The 12,642-nt window shown below is 48.4% G+C and overlaps 1 protein-coding gene across 1 annotated transcript in view; it reads right to left on the bottom strand.

Annotated features, from left to right (window-relative positions):
* Positions 1–12,642, bottom strand: part of ATP2C2 (ATPase secretory pathway Ca2+ transporting 2) — a 130,464-nt gene that overhangs the window by 10,212 nt on the left and 107,610 nt on the right. Inside the window, exons 12-19 of the mRNA XM_012555924.2 lie at positions 12,065–12,212; positions 9,703–9,792; positions 6,685–6,786; positions 5,766–5,922; positions 3,921–4,091; positions 3,022–3,119; positions 2,849–2,899; positions 1,472–1,638 (exon numbers count right to left, since the gene is read on the bottom strand). Of these exons, the coding sequence (XP_012411378.1) occupies positions 1,472–1,638; positions 2,849–2,899; positions 3,022–3,119; positions 3,921–4,091; positions 5,766–5,922; positions 6,685–6,786; positions 9,703–9,792; positions 12,065–12,212 (984 nt within the window). The remainder of the gene's footprint in view (positions 1–1,471; positions 1,639–2,848; positions 2,900–3,021; positions 3,120–3,920; positions 4,092–5,765; positions 5,923–6,684; positions 6,787–9,702; positions 9,793–12,064; positions 12,213–12,642) is intronic.

Here is a 12,642-nt window from a genome sequence, read left to right as displayed (position 1 = left end):
TGAAATAAGTCAATCACAAAAGGACAAATATTGTATGAGACCTCTACTGTAAAAACTCATGAAAAAGTTTACACACAAAAAGAAATAATCTTTGTTGGTTACGAGGGATGGTAGGGGTTGGGGGGGGAACTAAGTAGACAACAGATAAGTGGTAACTTTGGTGAAGGGTAAGACAGTACACAACACTGGGGAAGCCAGCACAGCTTGTCCAAGGCAAGGTCGTGGAAGCTCCATAGACACATCCGAACTCCCTTAGGGACTGAATTGCTGGGCGGAGGGCTGTGGAGACCATGGTCTCGAGGAATACCTAGCTCAATTGGCATAACAGTTTATAAAGAAAATGTTCTACGTTCTACCTTGGCGAGTAGTGTCTGGGGCCTTGAAAGCCTGTGAGCAGCCATCTAAGATACTCCACTGGTCTCACCCCTTTGGGAGCAAGGGAGAATGAAGAAAACAAGATACAAGGGAAAGATTAGTCTGAAGGACTAATGGACCACAGCTACCACGGCCTCCACCAGACTGAAGCCAGTACAACTAGATGGTTCCCGGCTACCACCACTGACTGCTCTGACCAGGGTCACAACAGAGGGTCCCGGACAGAGCTGGAGAGAAATGTAGAACAAAATTCTAACTTACAAAAAAAAGATCAGACTTACTGGCTTGACAGACTGGAGAAATCCCAAGAGTATGGCTCCTGGACACCCTTTTAGCTCAGTAATGAAGTCACTCCTGAGGTTCACCATTCAGCCAAAGATTAGACAGCCCCACAAAACAAAACTAATAGGGCACAACAGTCCAGGGACAAGGACTAGAGGGCAGGAGGGGACAGGAAAGCTGGTAATAGGGAACCCAAGGTTGAGAAGGGACAGTGTTGACATGTGGGGTTGTTTAACCATTGTCATAAAACAATATATGTACTAACTGTTTAATGAGAAACTATTTGTTCTGTAAATTATCGTCTAAAGCACAATAAAAAAAAAGTTAAAATGGCAAAAAACAAACAAACATGGTTTTCAGTGGCCACGTAGTTTTCCCTTCTGCTGCTATTGGCCATGTACAATGGTTCTAGGTTTTTCTCTGAATAATGTTGCAACTGGCAAGGCTCTTTCTACACCCGGGATGAAGGCTTCCCCGGGGCAGGTGTGCCTGTCTGTGCCCAAAAGGCACGGAGGCTGCAAACCAAAGCCCCAGTGTGTGTGCCAGAACACCCCCTGGGCACTGTGGTGATTAATCCTAAGGTTCGCGGCCCCATGACCCTGCTTAAAGTGGCTGTTGATGTTCAGGCCCCAGGACATCTGCTGTGGTGACAGGGAAAAGCTGTAACCTCCTCAGGGCCCACTCTGGGCCCTTCTAACGGGAACCACCTGCTATGAGTGGCTTGTTATATGTCTCAAGGACGGCAGACCCAGGAGGAGCGGGTGTTCCAGGCATTTTTGTCCTTGGCTGAACACATACCCAAGAAGCAACTTACATGATGGCAGAGAAGTCATCATCCACCAGGATCATGTTGGCGGCCTCCTTGCTGACATCCGTCCCTGTCTGCCCCATGGCAATCCCGATGTCTGCTGACTTCAGGGCCACCGCATCGTTCACACCGTCGCCTGTCATGGCCACGACTGCCCCCAAGTCCTGCAAGGCCTTTGGACAGAGGAGTCGATTGGAGGCCTGCTTCCGGAACCTTCCTTCCTCCTGACATGCTGCCTTCACTGTGTGGCCTACAGCAGACCCCTCTCTGGCAGGCCCTGGGGCCAGCTGGCCTGAGTCTGAGTCCCAGCTGTGAGACTTGGGCAAATGCTTGAACATTTCAACCTCAGTTTCTCTATCTGAAAAATGGGGGCAACAGTCCCTACTTCATAGGGCTATTGGGAAGCCTGAACAAGACACTGAATGTGACGATGCCTAGCACATAGTAAAGGCTCCATAAATGTTATCTGTCACAATTAATAAATAATCAACAGCTCACGCCCTGAAACCATGCGATGGCCAAGAAGTGGTAGCATTTTCTTTGCAGGATAACGTGAAGAGATTTATTCTATAAAACTAAGAACAAAACAAAACAAAAATGAAAAAAACCACAACTACAAAAAGCGTTAACAAGCATGTTGTAAAGTATACAGGGGCAGGAGAACCAAGATGTCTGCAGGGTTCTTTCGTTCAAAACTTTTCGTCTTTTGGATGCACAATCAGAGAATCACCTCCTTTCTTTATTAGACACTTGCTGTGGGCCGGGCCCAGTGTCACGGGCCTCACAGGCACGGCTTCGGTTAATTCTCTTGTGAACTTTGGGAGTTCGCTAACGTCATCAGTGTCATCCCCATTTTACAGTTAAGGAAACTGAGGCACAGGGTTAAATTAGAAGAGTTAACAGCGAAGAGCACACTGTTTTTATTTTTCACTTTGCATGAGCCAATTCCAGCTCCTTATTTTCAGTGAATGGGGCAAATGACCCCCCGCAGTTCTCCCGCCTTCTCGTTATCTTAGCACCCCAGATTTAACTGGCACAGGGCCATCTGGCTAGAGCTTACACTTCTCAGCATCCTCTGCAGCTGGACAGGGCCACGTGACTAAGCGCAGCCAATGGGATGTGAGCATGTGGTGTCCCTTCTCTGCTATCCCTCCTCCTTCTTCCTCCCACTGGCTGTGGAAAAGCAGCCCAGAGCCGGAGCCCTGCCTTGGATCTAGTGAGAAGGCAGAGCTGACTGCCAGTTTGGGCCTTGGACACCCTGTGGAGCAGAGCCGCCCAGCACCCTGGACTGTGACCTGGGGGAGAAATGAGCTGTCTGTCAAACCACGGAGTTTGGGGCCTTGTGGTTACAGCAGCAGAGCCACCCCTGCCTTGCACACATACCTTTATGATTTTGAGTTTGTGCTTTGGGCTGGTCCTGAAGAAGACAGACACCTGGGCGCAAAGAAACAGTGGAGCAGAGATCCAATGACCGTGTGGCTGACACACATGCTCCCCCTCCACATGTGCCACCCCTCACCCTGGGCCCCTACCACCCTGTACCCAGGAGGTGCTACCTTCCTGATGTGCTCTTCCAGCTCGCCCTTCTCCACGCTGTCCAACTCTTCCCCGGACATAGCCCTCAGCTGCCCATTGCACAGGCCGATGTTTCTTCCTTGGGGAAAACCAGTACTGAGGGTGTGCTCCAAGGCTTGAGAGTGGTCCCCCCACCCCAGTCCCTCCCTCCACACTCCTGACGTCAGTCCCTGCCCTGGCCACCGAGAATGACCAGCATAAGACCAGGATGGCCACCACTGACTGTGCCCCACTATGTGCCACGCCTTTACCTACATGACCTCGGTTAATGTAACAAAGGCCTACTATCCTCACTTTACAGATGAGGAAACCAAGAGGAAAGTGGCCTCCCTGAGGTCACACAGCTGGTAAGTAGTCACACTGAGCCTGGCATGGAGTCTGGAGTCTGACCCCACCGTCTGTGATCTTTTCACAACGCCAGGCTGCCTCAAGACAGAGTGGGGAGAAACCAAGGTGTGACAGCACTCCTAACAGTAATAGTTACAGTAGTAGGAGGAGGAGGAGGAGTAGTGATGATGAAGAGACTGAGGATCAGAGTGGTTCAGTGAATTGCCAATAACAACAGCTAGTGGCAGAAGCCAGACTGAACTGTACATTGGGAATGATGCTGCCTGTGAAGATGAAACAAAGTCCCTGACACACAGTAGGTACTCAAAGACATGAGGTCTTTTCCCATTTTGGGAAACCTGCCAACATAGTGGAGGCAAACTCCTTGGAAGGAGGAGCGCTGGTCTAGAAATCTCAACCTCTTCTAAGCATGCAGAAACTGGGCGTGTGCCCTCCTGGCCAGGTATATGAAGGATTAGCCAGTGCTAGTACCCCCACTTTAAAGGTTGGGTGAGTCCTTTTCTTCCTCATCCTCAGTCCTGTCTCCAGTTACCTATTGCCAAAGCTGTCTCCAGAGCATCTCCCGTGATCATTTTCATGGACACGCCTGATTCGGAGAGTACCCGGACTGCCTCCTTTACGCCAGCCCTCGGCGGGTCGATGATCCCGACGAGGCCCAGAAACGTCATCTGCCCCAGCTTGGGCCCAGATGCCAGGGCCAGCACTGAGGAGAAACCGAGATGCACGAAGATTCACGGGGCTGAGGGGGACTCTGTGCATGGTCTTGGTTGGGCAGTTAATATGGCAGCCGGCACAATGGACTCCGAGTGCTTGTGGCCACATGTGACCTCACCTGGCCGACCAGTCAGCCAGTAGGTCAGTAAAACGACATGTGAGAGTTTTACTTATCCATCTGTCCAGCCTAAAGTGATTTGGTATCAGTGTTAGGAGACATACCAGGTGACCTACGAGGTGTAGCTACTTTACAGCTTGTTCATATTAATCACGACAATAGCAGCAGCGGCTAATGCCATTCCAGATTCTCTCCTAAGCCCCCCTCATCCAGTGACCCATTTGCTCCTCACAGCAACCCCACGAAGCAATTGCTGTCGTGTCTTCCTTTTACAGAAGAGGACACTGAGGCACAAACCTTTACCCGTGGGCCTATCGTAGCCCTGTTGCTGTTGTCGTGTGCCGTTGAGTCCATTCTAACTCATAGCAACCCGGTATAGTGGAGTAGAACTGCCTCATAGGGTTTCCTTGGCTGTTACGGAACAGATCACCAGGTCTTTCTCCCATGAGTTTGAACCACCTACCTTTTGATTAGCAGCTGAGCACTTAACAATTGCACCACTAGGGCTCCTACCATAGACCTAGAGCTGCACAAACCATCCTGGGGGGCCTTGACACGTGTAAAACACTTCTGCTCGGCAGGAACATACCCTCACTTGGGAAGAGATGACGAATGGCTCAGTGTTCACGGAGAAACTCGACCTCGAGATGGCTCTGCCCCAGCGAGCGGAGCAGCAACCTCTTCCCCCTGCAAGCTTGTCAGCAGGCTACCAGCAATTTATCATTTCTGTTCCCTGAAGGGGAAAAACCAAGCATCCAAACCAACATGGCAAGCCCAACCGCCTCTCACCCTCCCAGAGGGAGTACAAGTGTTGTGGAGCATTTTACACGCTTCTCAGGTTTCCCTGAGAAGAGACAGGTGACAAATGGCGGGACGGGAGACAAGAGCTTTAATGTTCAGCCCATCAGGGAGGCGTCGGTGCTAGTGCAGAAAATTGGAAATGGCCAAGTGATGAAATGCCTTCCTTGATTTAAAAGAGCTTTTGGTTTTTCTGACAAGAGGCAATAAGTGAGACCAATCAGGAAAAACGATGTTTGCGGGGCATCACATTCACCCTCTAGAAAACTCAACAAGAGGGGGGTCCCCTCTTCTCACACATGTGAGCCACATATGGGTTAGCAGTTGTCATTTAGTGGCTGGGTGGGGCTCTTTGTCATCTAAAGATGTTCACTTAACTATTCAATTCCAGGAGTCCCGAGGTGGTTCAAATGGTGAACATGCTCGGCTACTACCTGAAAGGTTGGAGGTTCGAGCCCACCTAGAGGCACCTTGGAAGAAAGGCCTGGTGATCTACTTCTGAAAAATCAGCTGCTGAAAACCCTATGGAGCACAGTTCTACTTTTATGCACGTGGGGTCGCCATGAGTCAGAGCTGACTCGACGGCAACTGGTTAGTTATTCGATTCTGAGCTTGCTTCCTTTCCGTCAGCACTCTGCCTGACTGCCTTTCTGATTGATCACCTTATTGATTAAGGACCCTTCGTTGGTGTACTCAGTCAACGTGACCTGCAAGCTTAAAGCTATGGCTCGAGCCCCAGCCACTGACCCCGCAGGCCGAGCGAGGCCATCCTGTTCTCCTCGTGAAGGCAGAGTGACTGCTGCTGGGGTGTCAGTGGCAGGGAGATGCCCCCGTGGTTGTACATGGTGCAGTGATGGATCACTTCCTCCAGGGCCCCCTTCATGAAGTAAATGTCCTCCTGTGCCTAGAAAAAGACCAAAGGAAGAAAACCCTGTGTCACGGGGTGCTTCTGTGCATGGTAACCGTCCGTCTCATTCTACAGAAGAGTACAAAGACATGGACGGCGTGGTCACGGAAGAGTTATTTATAGTGGTACTTTGGCTGCTCAGCAGTAATCCCTCAATAGTTCTATTATTGGCCAGTGAGTCTCACTTGAGCCTGCATCAAAATCCCCAGCAAACACAGATTGCTGCCCCCCCCCCGCCCCCCCCACCAGAGTTTCTGATGCAGTGGTTCTGGGAAGGAGCCTGAAACTGCATTTCTAAGACATTTCCAGGTGATGCTGACATGGCTGGTCTGGGAACCCTACTTTGAGAACCACTATTTTAGACAAACGTTCAGTAGATGACCCAAGATAATTTGAAGTTTTAGTTGCTTATAAACAGTATTTTCATGTATTTGGACTCTCATAGAAGTAGTCCAAAGGAGCCCTGGTGGCAAAATGGTTAAGTGCTTGGCTGCTAACCGAAAGATCAGTGGTTCAAACCCATCTGGGGGTCCCATGGGAGAAAGACCTGGTGATCTGCTCCCATAAAGATTACAGCCGAGAAACCCTATGGAGCAGTTCTCCTCTGTCACATGGGGTCACTGTGAGTCAAAATTGACTCGACAGCACATAACAACAACAATGGAAAAGCTCCGGAACTTTCAAACCTTCTCCCTCACATCTGTATTTTGCTTTACATTTCATGGCGGTGGGAAGGGGCAGACGGGCTGGCACACTCACCTCATTCTTTGGGCTGCATTTCACTGCCATCCACTTCTGCTCCGAGCTGAATGGAATCTCTTTTTTTCTTACATAGGAATCTTTAATACCACTTAAACCCATCTAAGATAAATAAAATGAGAGATTTTTGATGAGTCGGGAAAAGGCAATCTCTAGGCAAAGCTCAGTCGATGTAAATGATTCATCATTCAAACCATCTCAGGGCAGATGAGAAATCGAAGCACTTAGCTCCCAGAGAAAGACCACATGCTTTCAAATGTCCCACCAAGAGCAGATCACTGTTTTTTTGTCTCTTGTCCTGGGGCAGAACCTACTGGTTTCTGCAATAGCTTCTACCTGAAACTTACTCAGAAACAAAAGCCTGGGGTTCTGTCGAGAGGAATGTTCCAGACTTGAACCGTTGAGTTGCCGTAGAGTCGACTCTGACTCTTCGTGACCCTGCATGTGTCAGAGTGGAACTGTGCTCCATAGGGTCTTCAATGACTGATTTTTCAGCAGTAGATCACCAGGCCTTTCTTCTGAGGCATTGGCTGGGTGGACTCAAACCTCCAACCTTCAGGTTAGCAGCTGAGTGAGTTAACCATTTGCACGACCCAGGGGCTCCTTTTGACTTGCAGTTGCAGCCACTTCCCAAAAAGGAATCTTATGTCTTCCCTGGGCCAGCAAAGCGGCTCTCATTGGTCAAAAGCCCAGGGTCCTAGGCCAGCGCGAACACTTATTTGTTCTTTGACAGCTTTCGGGCCAGTTACATGACAGCTCTGAACCTCAGTTTTCCCAACCGTAAACCCATCCTAATCCATGCACCCCCACTGCTCCCCAGCGGGCAAAAATGGTTTCCTGGGAAATGGAAAATCTACTCTATGTATAAAACACAGACATACACACATACACTACTAAATAGATGCACAGTGTATCTGTGTTCCTAAAATTCCATGGGGGGGGGGGCCAGCGGTGGCTAGGGAGAAAAAGGCTCCTTGGGGGGACAATAATGGGAAACAAAGGTTGAAAACCGCTGCCATAACCTCTTCATGTCGCTGCAGGATGAGTGAGATAATATACACAAAGCACCCATGGTGCCTGGCATGCAGTAAATGCTCAATACGTGTCAGCTGTTACTTATTTTATCCTAAAATCCTAGGCCGGGCCCCCAAAGTAGTTGTTGGGGTGTGTTTAGACCTGTTATGTATCATAACACATAAAGGAAAGAGGGTTCTAGAACCTCCGCCCTTCCCATACTGCATGCCCAGCCCAGTGGCTGAAGCAGGTGGAGACTTGGTACTAGGGTTTCGCTCCTGGCTCAGCTATCGCTTTCCTGATAGTGGGGAGTTCAGAGTAGGGCTCAGCACTATTTCAAAGGCACAGGTGGGGGGTCTAAGTCCTATCTGGAGTCCCTGGATGGTGCAAATGGTAAACTTGCTTGGCTGTTAACTGTAAGGGTGGAGGCACCTCAGAAGAAAGCCTGGTGATCAACTTCCAAAAACTCAGCCATTGTAAACTATAGAGCCCAGTTCTACTCTGACGTACATGGGGGTTGCCAGGAGTTGGAATCAACTTGACAGCAACTGGTTTAAGTTTCATTTATTATTGACATCCCAGGGAGAATCTTCTTCTGTGAGTAGGAGGAAAAGAAGAAGATGTAATAATTTCTTACTGTTGCTGTGTTGGGGAGAAGCACCCCATTTCTCTTTACAGGGACTTAGTAAAAGCCACTCATTCTCCCCACTTGTCCTCCTGCCCAGCAGTGGCTTCAGAACGTCCCTCTGTGCCAGGCCCCATGACGTGGGCAGGATGCAGAGATGAAGGAGCCAGCATCTAGTGCCAGGGAGAGGGACGAGTGAACACGTGGACATAGCTGGCGTGACGTGGGAGGTAAGCCTGAGAGCAGCTCTAAGAAGCATTTGAAGAGGAGGTTGGAGGGTCTAACGTCCAAAATATATTTTAAAAATTTCTACAACTTAACAAAAAGGCAAACAACTCAATCAAAAAATGGGCAAAGGACTTGAACAGACACTTCGCTAAAGAGGGTATGTGAATAGCCAACAAGCATATGAAAAGATGCTCAACATTACTAGCCATTAGAGAGAGACAAATCAAACCTAAATGAGATACCACCTCATTCCCATATTAGAATGGCAATGATAAAAAACAAACAAAAAACGGAAAACAGGTTTTGGGGAGATTGTGGAGAAACTGGAACCCTCATCTATTGCTGGTAAGAATGTAAAATGGTGCAGCTGCTGTGGAAAACAGTTTGGTGGTTCCTCAAAAAGTTGAACATAGAACTACCATATGACCCAGCAATTCTAGGTACATACCCAGAAGAAGTGAAGGCAGAACGCAAACAGAAACCTGTACACCAATGTTCACTGCAGCACTTCCACAATAGCCATTGTGGAAACAACCACAATGCCCATCAGCAGATGAATGGATAAACAAAACGTGGTCTATACACACAGTGGAACACTACTCAGCCATAAAGAGAAATGTCCTAATGCGTGCTGCAACATGGGTGAACCTAGAAAATATCATGCTGAGCGCCGTCAGTCAGTCTCAAAAGGACAAACACTGTGTGATCTCACTTACATGAAATAAGCAAACATATAGAAACCAAAGGTTACCAGGGGGAGAGAGAGGGGGGGAAAAGGGGATTTTTTTCTTTGGGAGGCACTGCGTTTACGTTAATGGTGGGGGAATGATTTGGAAAAGGATAGTGAGAATGGTTGCACAAATTGAAGAATGTAGTCAATGTCACTTAATTATACATGCAGAAGCTGTTGAATTGGTGAATGTCTTGTTGTGTATATTTTCACCACAATAAAAAAATTAACACCACCAAAGAGGGACAGATGGACACCATGCGCCCCCCAGTGTCTCAGAGCCCCCCTTTACCCATCGGCACCCTTGACCGTGGGCGGTTGTAGCCATTTCTCCCATCATTTGCTCAGATGGAGCTTGGATTCTGCTACCAACCCAGCTCAGAGCGAGAAAATGCCCAATGCAGAACACTAAAGCCCTTACCTTCATCGCCAGGGCGATCAGGGCCCCCTCTGTGGGCTGTCCCATCACCGCGTTCTCCCTGATGATGGCGTTGTTGGCCACACAGCCTGCCTGCGGGAGAGAAGGGCCTAGTGTCTCTAGTGAGGCCTTGGAGCCAGCACTCCATACGGCCTGGGCTTCCTCAGGCAGGGAACAAGTTGGACACTGAAGACTTGGGCTACTTTTGGGGTTAGGGCTAGGGGTCAATACTCACTCTTCAAAATAAACATAGTAAATAGTTACTATTTGATGGTTGTGGTGGTTTTAAAATATGCCGCCAAATTGTTTGACACTGCTCCCTTCAAAAGGCGGAGGCTAATTTCCCTTGAGTGTGGGCTAGACTTTAGTGACATGCTTCTAATGGATCTACCACCTCCCTGTCAGTTTGTGGTACTGTAGTGGCCTATGAGTTGCTATGCTGCTGGAAGCTATACCACAGGTATTTCAAATACCAGCAGGGTCACCCATGGTGGACAGGTTTCAGCGGAGCTTCCAGACTAAGACAGACTAGGAAGAAAGGCCTGGTGCTCTACTTCTGAAAATCAGCCAGTGAAACCTTATGAATCGACAATAGAACGTTGCAGATGGATATCCAGTTTTGCCAGCACCATTTGTTAAAAAGACTGTCTGTTCCCCATTTGATGGACTTTGGGCCCTTGTCAAAGATCAGGTAACCGTAGGTGGATGGATTTACATCTGGGTTCTCAATTCTGTTCCATTGGTCAATGTATCTGTCGTTGTACCAGTACCAGGCTGTTTTGACTACTGTAGCTATATGGTAGGTTCTGAGGTCAGGTAGTGTGAGTCCTCCAACTTTATTCTTCTTCTTCAATAGTGCTTTACTTATTCGGGGCTTCTTCCCTTTCCATATAAAGTTAATGATTAGTTGTTCCATCTCTTTGAAGAAATGACAACAGAACATTGTCCGACTTCTCGCTTTGGATGCATCATCAAGAGGGATCACTCGCTGGAGGAGGACACTGTTTTTGGTGAAGCAGAGGGCCAGCGAGGGTGAGGGAGACCGTTGGTGAGATGGATTGGCACAGTAGCTGTAAGGATGGACTTGAACATGCCAGTGATTGTAAGGATGACATAGGACCGGGCGATGTTTTGTTCTCTTGCACGTGGGTCACCATGACTCTGAGTCAACTCAACAGTGACTAACAAGGCTGAGTGACAGGTGCCACAAAGTCGTTGTCATGGGAAGGCAGGTAGACTGGTGGCTACAAGCGTGGGGTGAGGCAGGGTGACTGCTAACAGCTGTAGGGTTTCTTTCGGGGGTGATGAGAATATTCTGGAATTAGATAGCGGCAATGGTTACACAACTCTGTGAATAAAATAAGGACCACTGAAGTGTATACTTTAAAAGGGTGAGTCTTACAGTATATGGATTATATCTCAATAAGAAAATTTTAGAAAAGGAAAGGCAAACCAACACATGAGAATGTGGGGGATCCCAGCTTTCCTCCTTGACTGTCCTGGTGCTCTGTACACTTGCTGACCTCTCTGAGCCCCTGTTTCTTAATCTGCAAAACTGAGTTAACAGGGGTGACTTCATGGTTGCTATGACAATGAAGTGGGGCCCTGGTGGTGGGGACCGCAGCCAAGCGAGTGCTAACCGAATGATGCAGAGCAGCAGGCTCGGCTGGACGTCACAGAGGCCCGACTGTGTGGGGAGGAGAGATGGGCAGAGTGCATGGATGAATACAGTTAACATGAATAACTATAACAATATTGTTGTCAGCTGCAGTAGAGTTGGCCCTAACTCATGGTGACCCCATGCACAGTGGAAGGAAACACTGCCTGGTCCTGTACCATCCCCATGATCAGACGCTGTGCTCACAGGGTTTTCATTAGCTGACTCTTGGAAGTAGATCACCAGGCCTTTCTTCCTAGTCTGGAAGCTCTGCTGAAACCTCAGCATCCTAGCAACATGCAAGCCTCCACAGACAGACGGGTGGTGGCTGTACCTGAGGAACGTTGGCTGAGAATCCAACCTGGGTCTCCCTCACGGAAGGCGAAAATTCTCCTACTGAACCACCACTGCCTCCAACCGTAACAATAGGGACAATTTATCAAGAACTTATCCTCCAACATCCATTTAGCGCCTACTCTGTGCAGGCGTCTCTTACGGCCTCTTCAGCAGACGGTGACAGTGGAAACTTCTAGCTTTTCTCTTACCTCTTTTGGGCGTTTTTCCAAGCACTGGAATTCTGCACCCCTAAACCCTGGGATGGTCCAGTTGTCAAGAACGAGTTGGTCCAATTGCTATTTGTCTTCTCAGAGAATCACCATAAACTCTGTCTTAAATGCATATTCCCACCATAGCACTTTTGACACTTACCTCCACTAATTTTCCCACCGAGATGTTGGAAAATTCCTTAAGTAATTCCCTGGATGGTAAAAGACACACGCTCCCTTTGCCATTATACCCAACTCCGCTGACCTGCAGGGAAGGCAGACATAAGGTGGTCACCAGTGGCAGCGTCACCAAGAGTCAAAAGCATGCTCCCCCTGTTGACCCAAAATCTACCTCCTGGGGATCAATCTCAAGGGCAAAATCCTAAACACAGAAATAGCTTTGTGTATGAAGATGTTCCCTGCAGGATTATTTACTAACTAAAATACCTCAAAGACTAACAATACCACCATACTTTAGTAAATGGCAATGTCTGCTTAATGGAACATTCTGCAGCCAGTAAAAATTGTAGATAAGAAAAGTAAGTAATAGCATACAAGAGTACTTATGTACCAGAACAGTGGTCAGCAGACTTTTTCTTATAGAGCCAAGCTTGACCAAACCAAACCTGTTTCCGTTGAGTCAATTCTGACTCATCGCGACCCTATGGGACAGAGTATAACTGCCCCATAGGGTTTTCAAGGCTGTAATCTTTACAGAAGCAGACTGCCATATCTTTCTCT

Source organism: Trichechus manatus, unplaced genomic scaffold, assembly GCF_000243295.1.
Source record: "Trichechus manatus latirostris isolate Lorelei unplaced genomic scaffold, TriManLat1.0 scaffold00053, whole genome shotgun sequence".
Taxonomy (NCBI): domain Eukaryota; kingdom Metazoa; phylum Chordata; class Mammalia; order Sirenia; family Trichechidae; genus Trichechus; species Trichechus manatus.
Note: the sequence above shows the minus strand (reverse complement) of the source record. Positions and strands in the feature narration are given on the sequence as shown.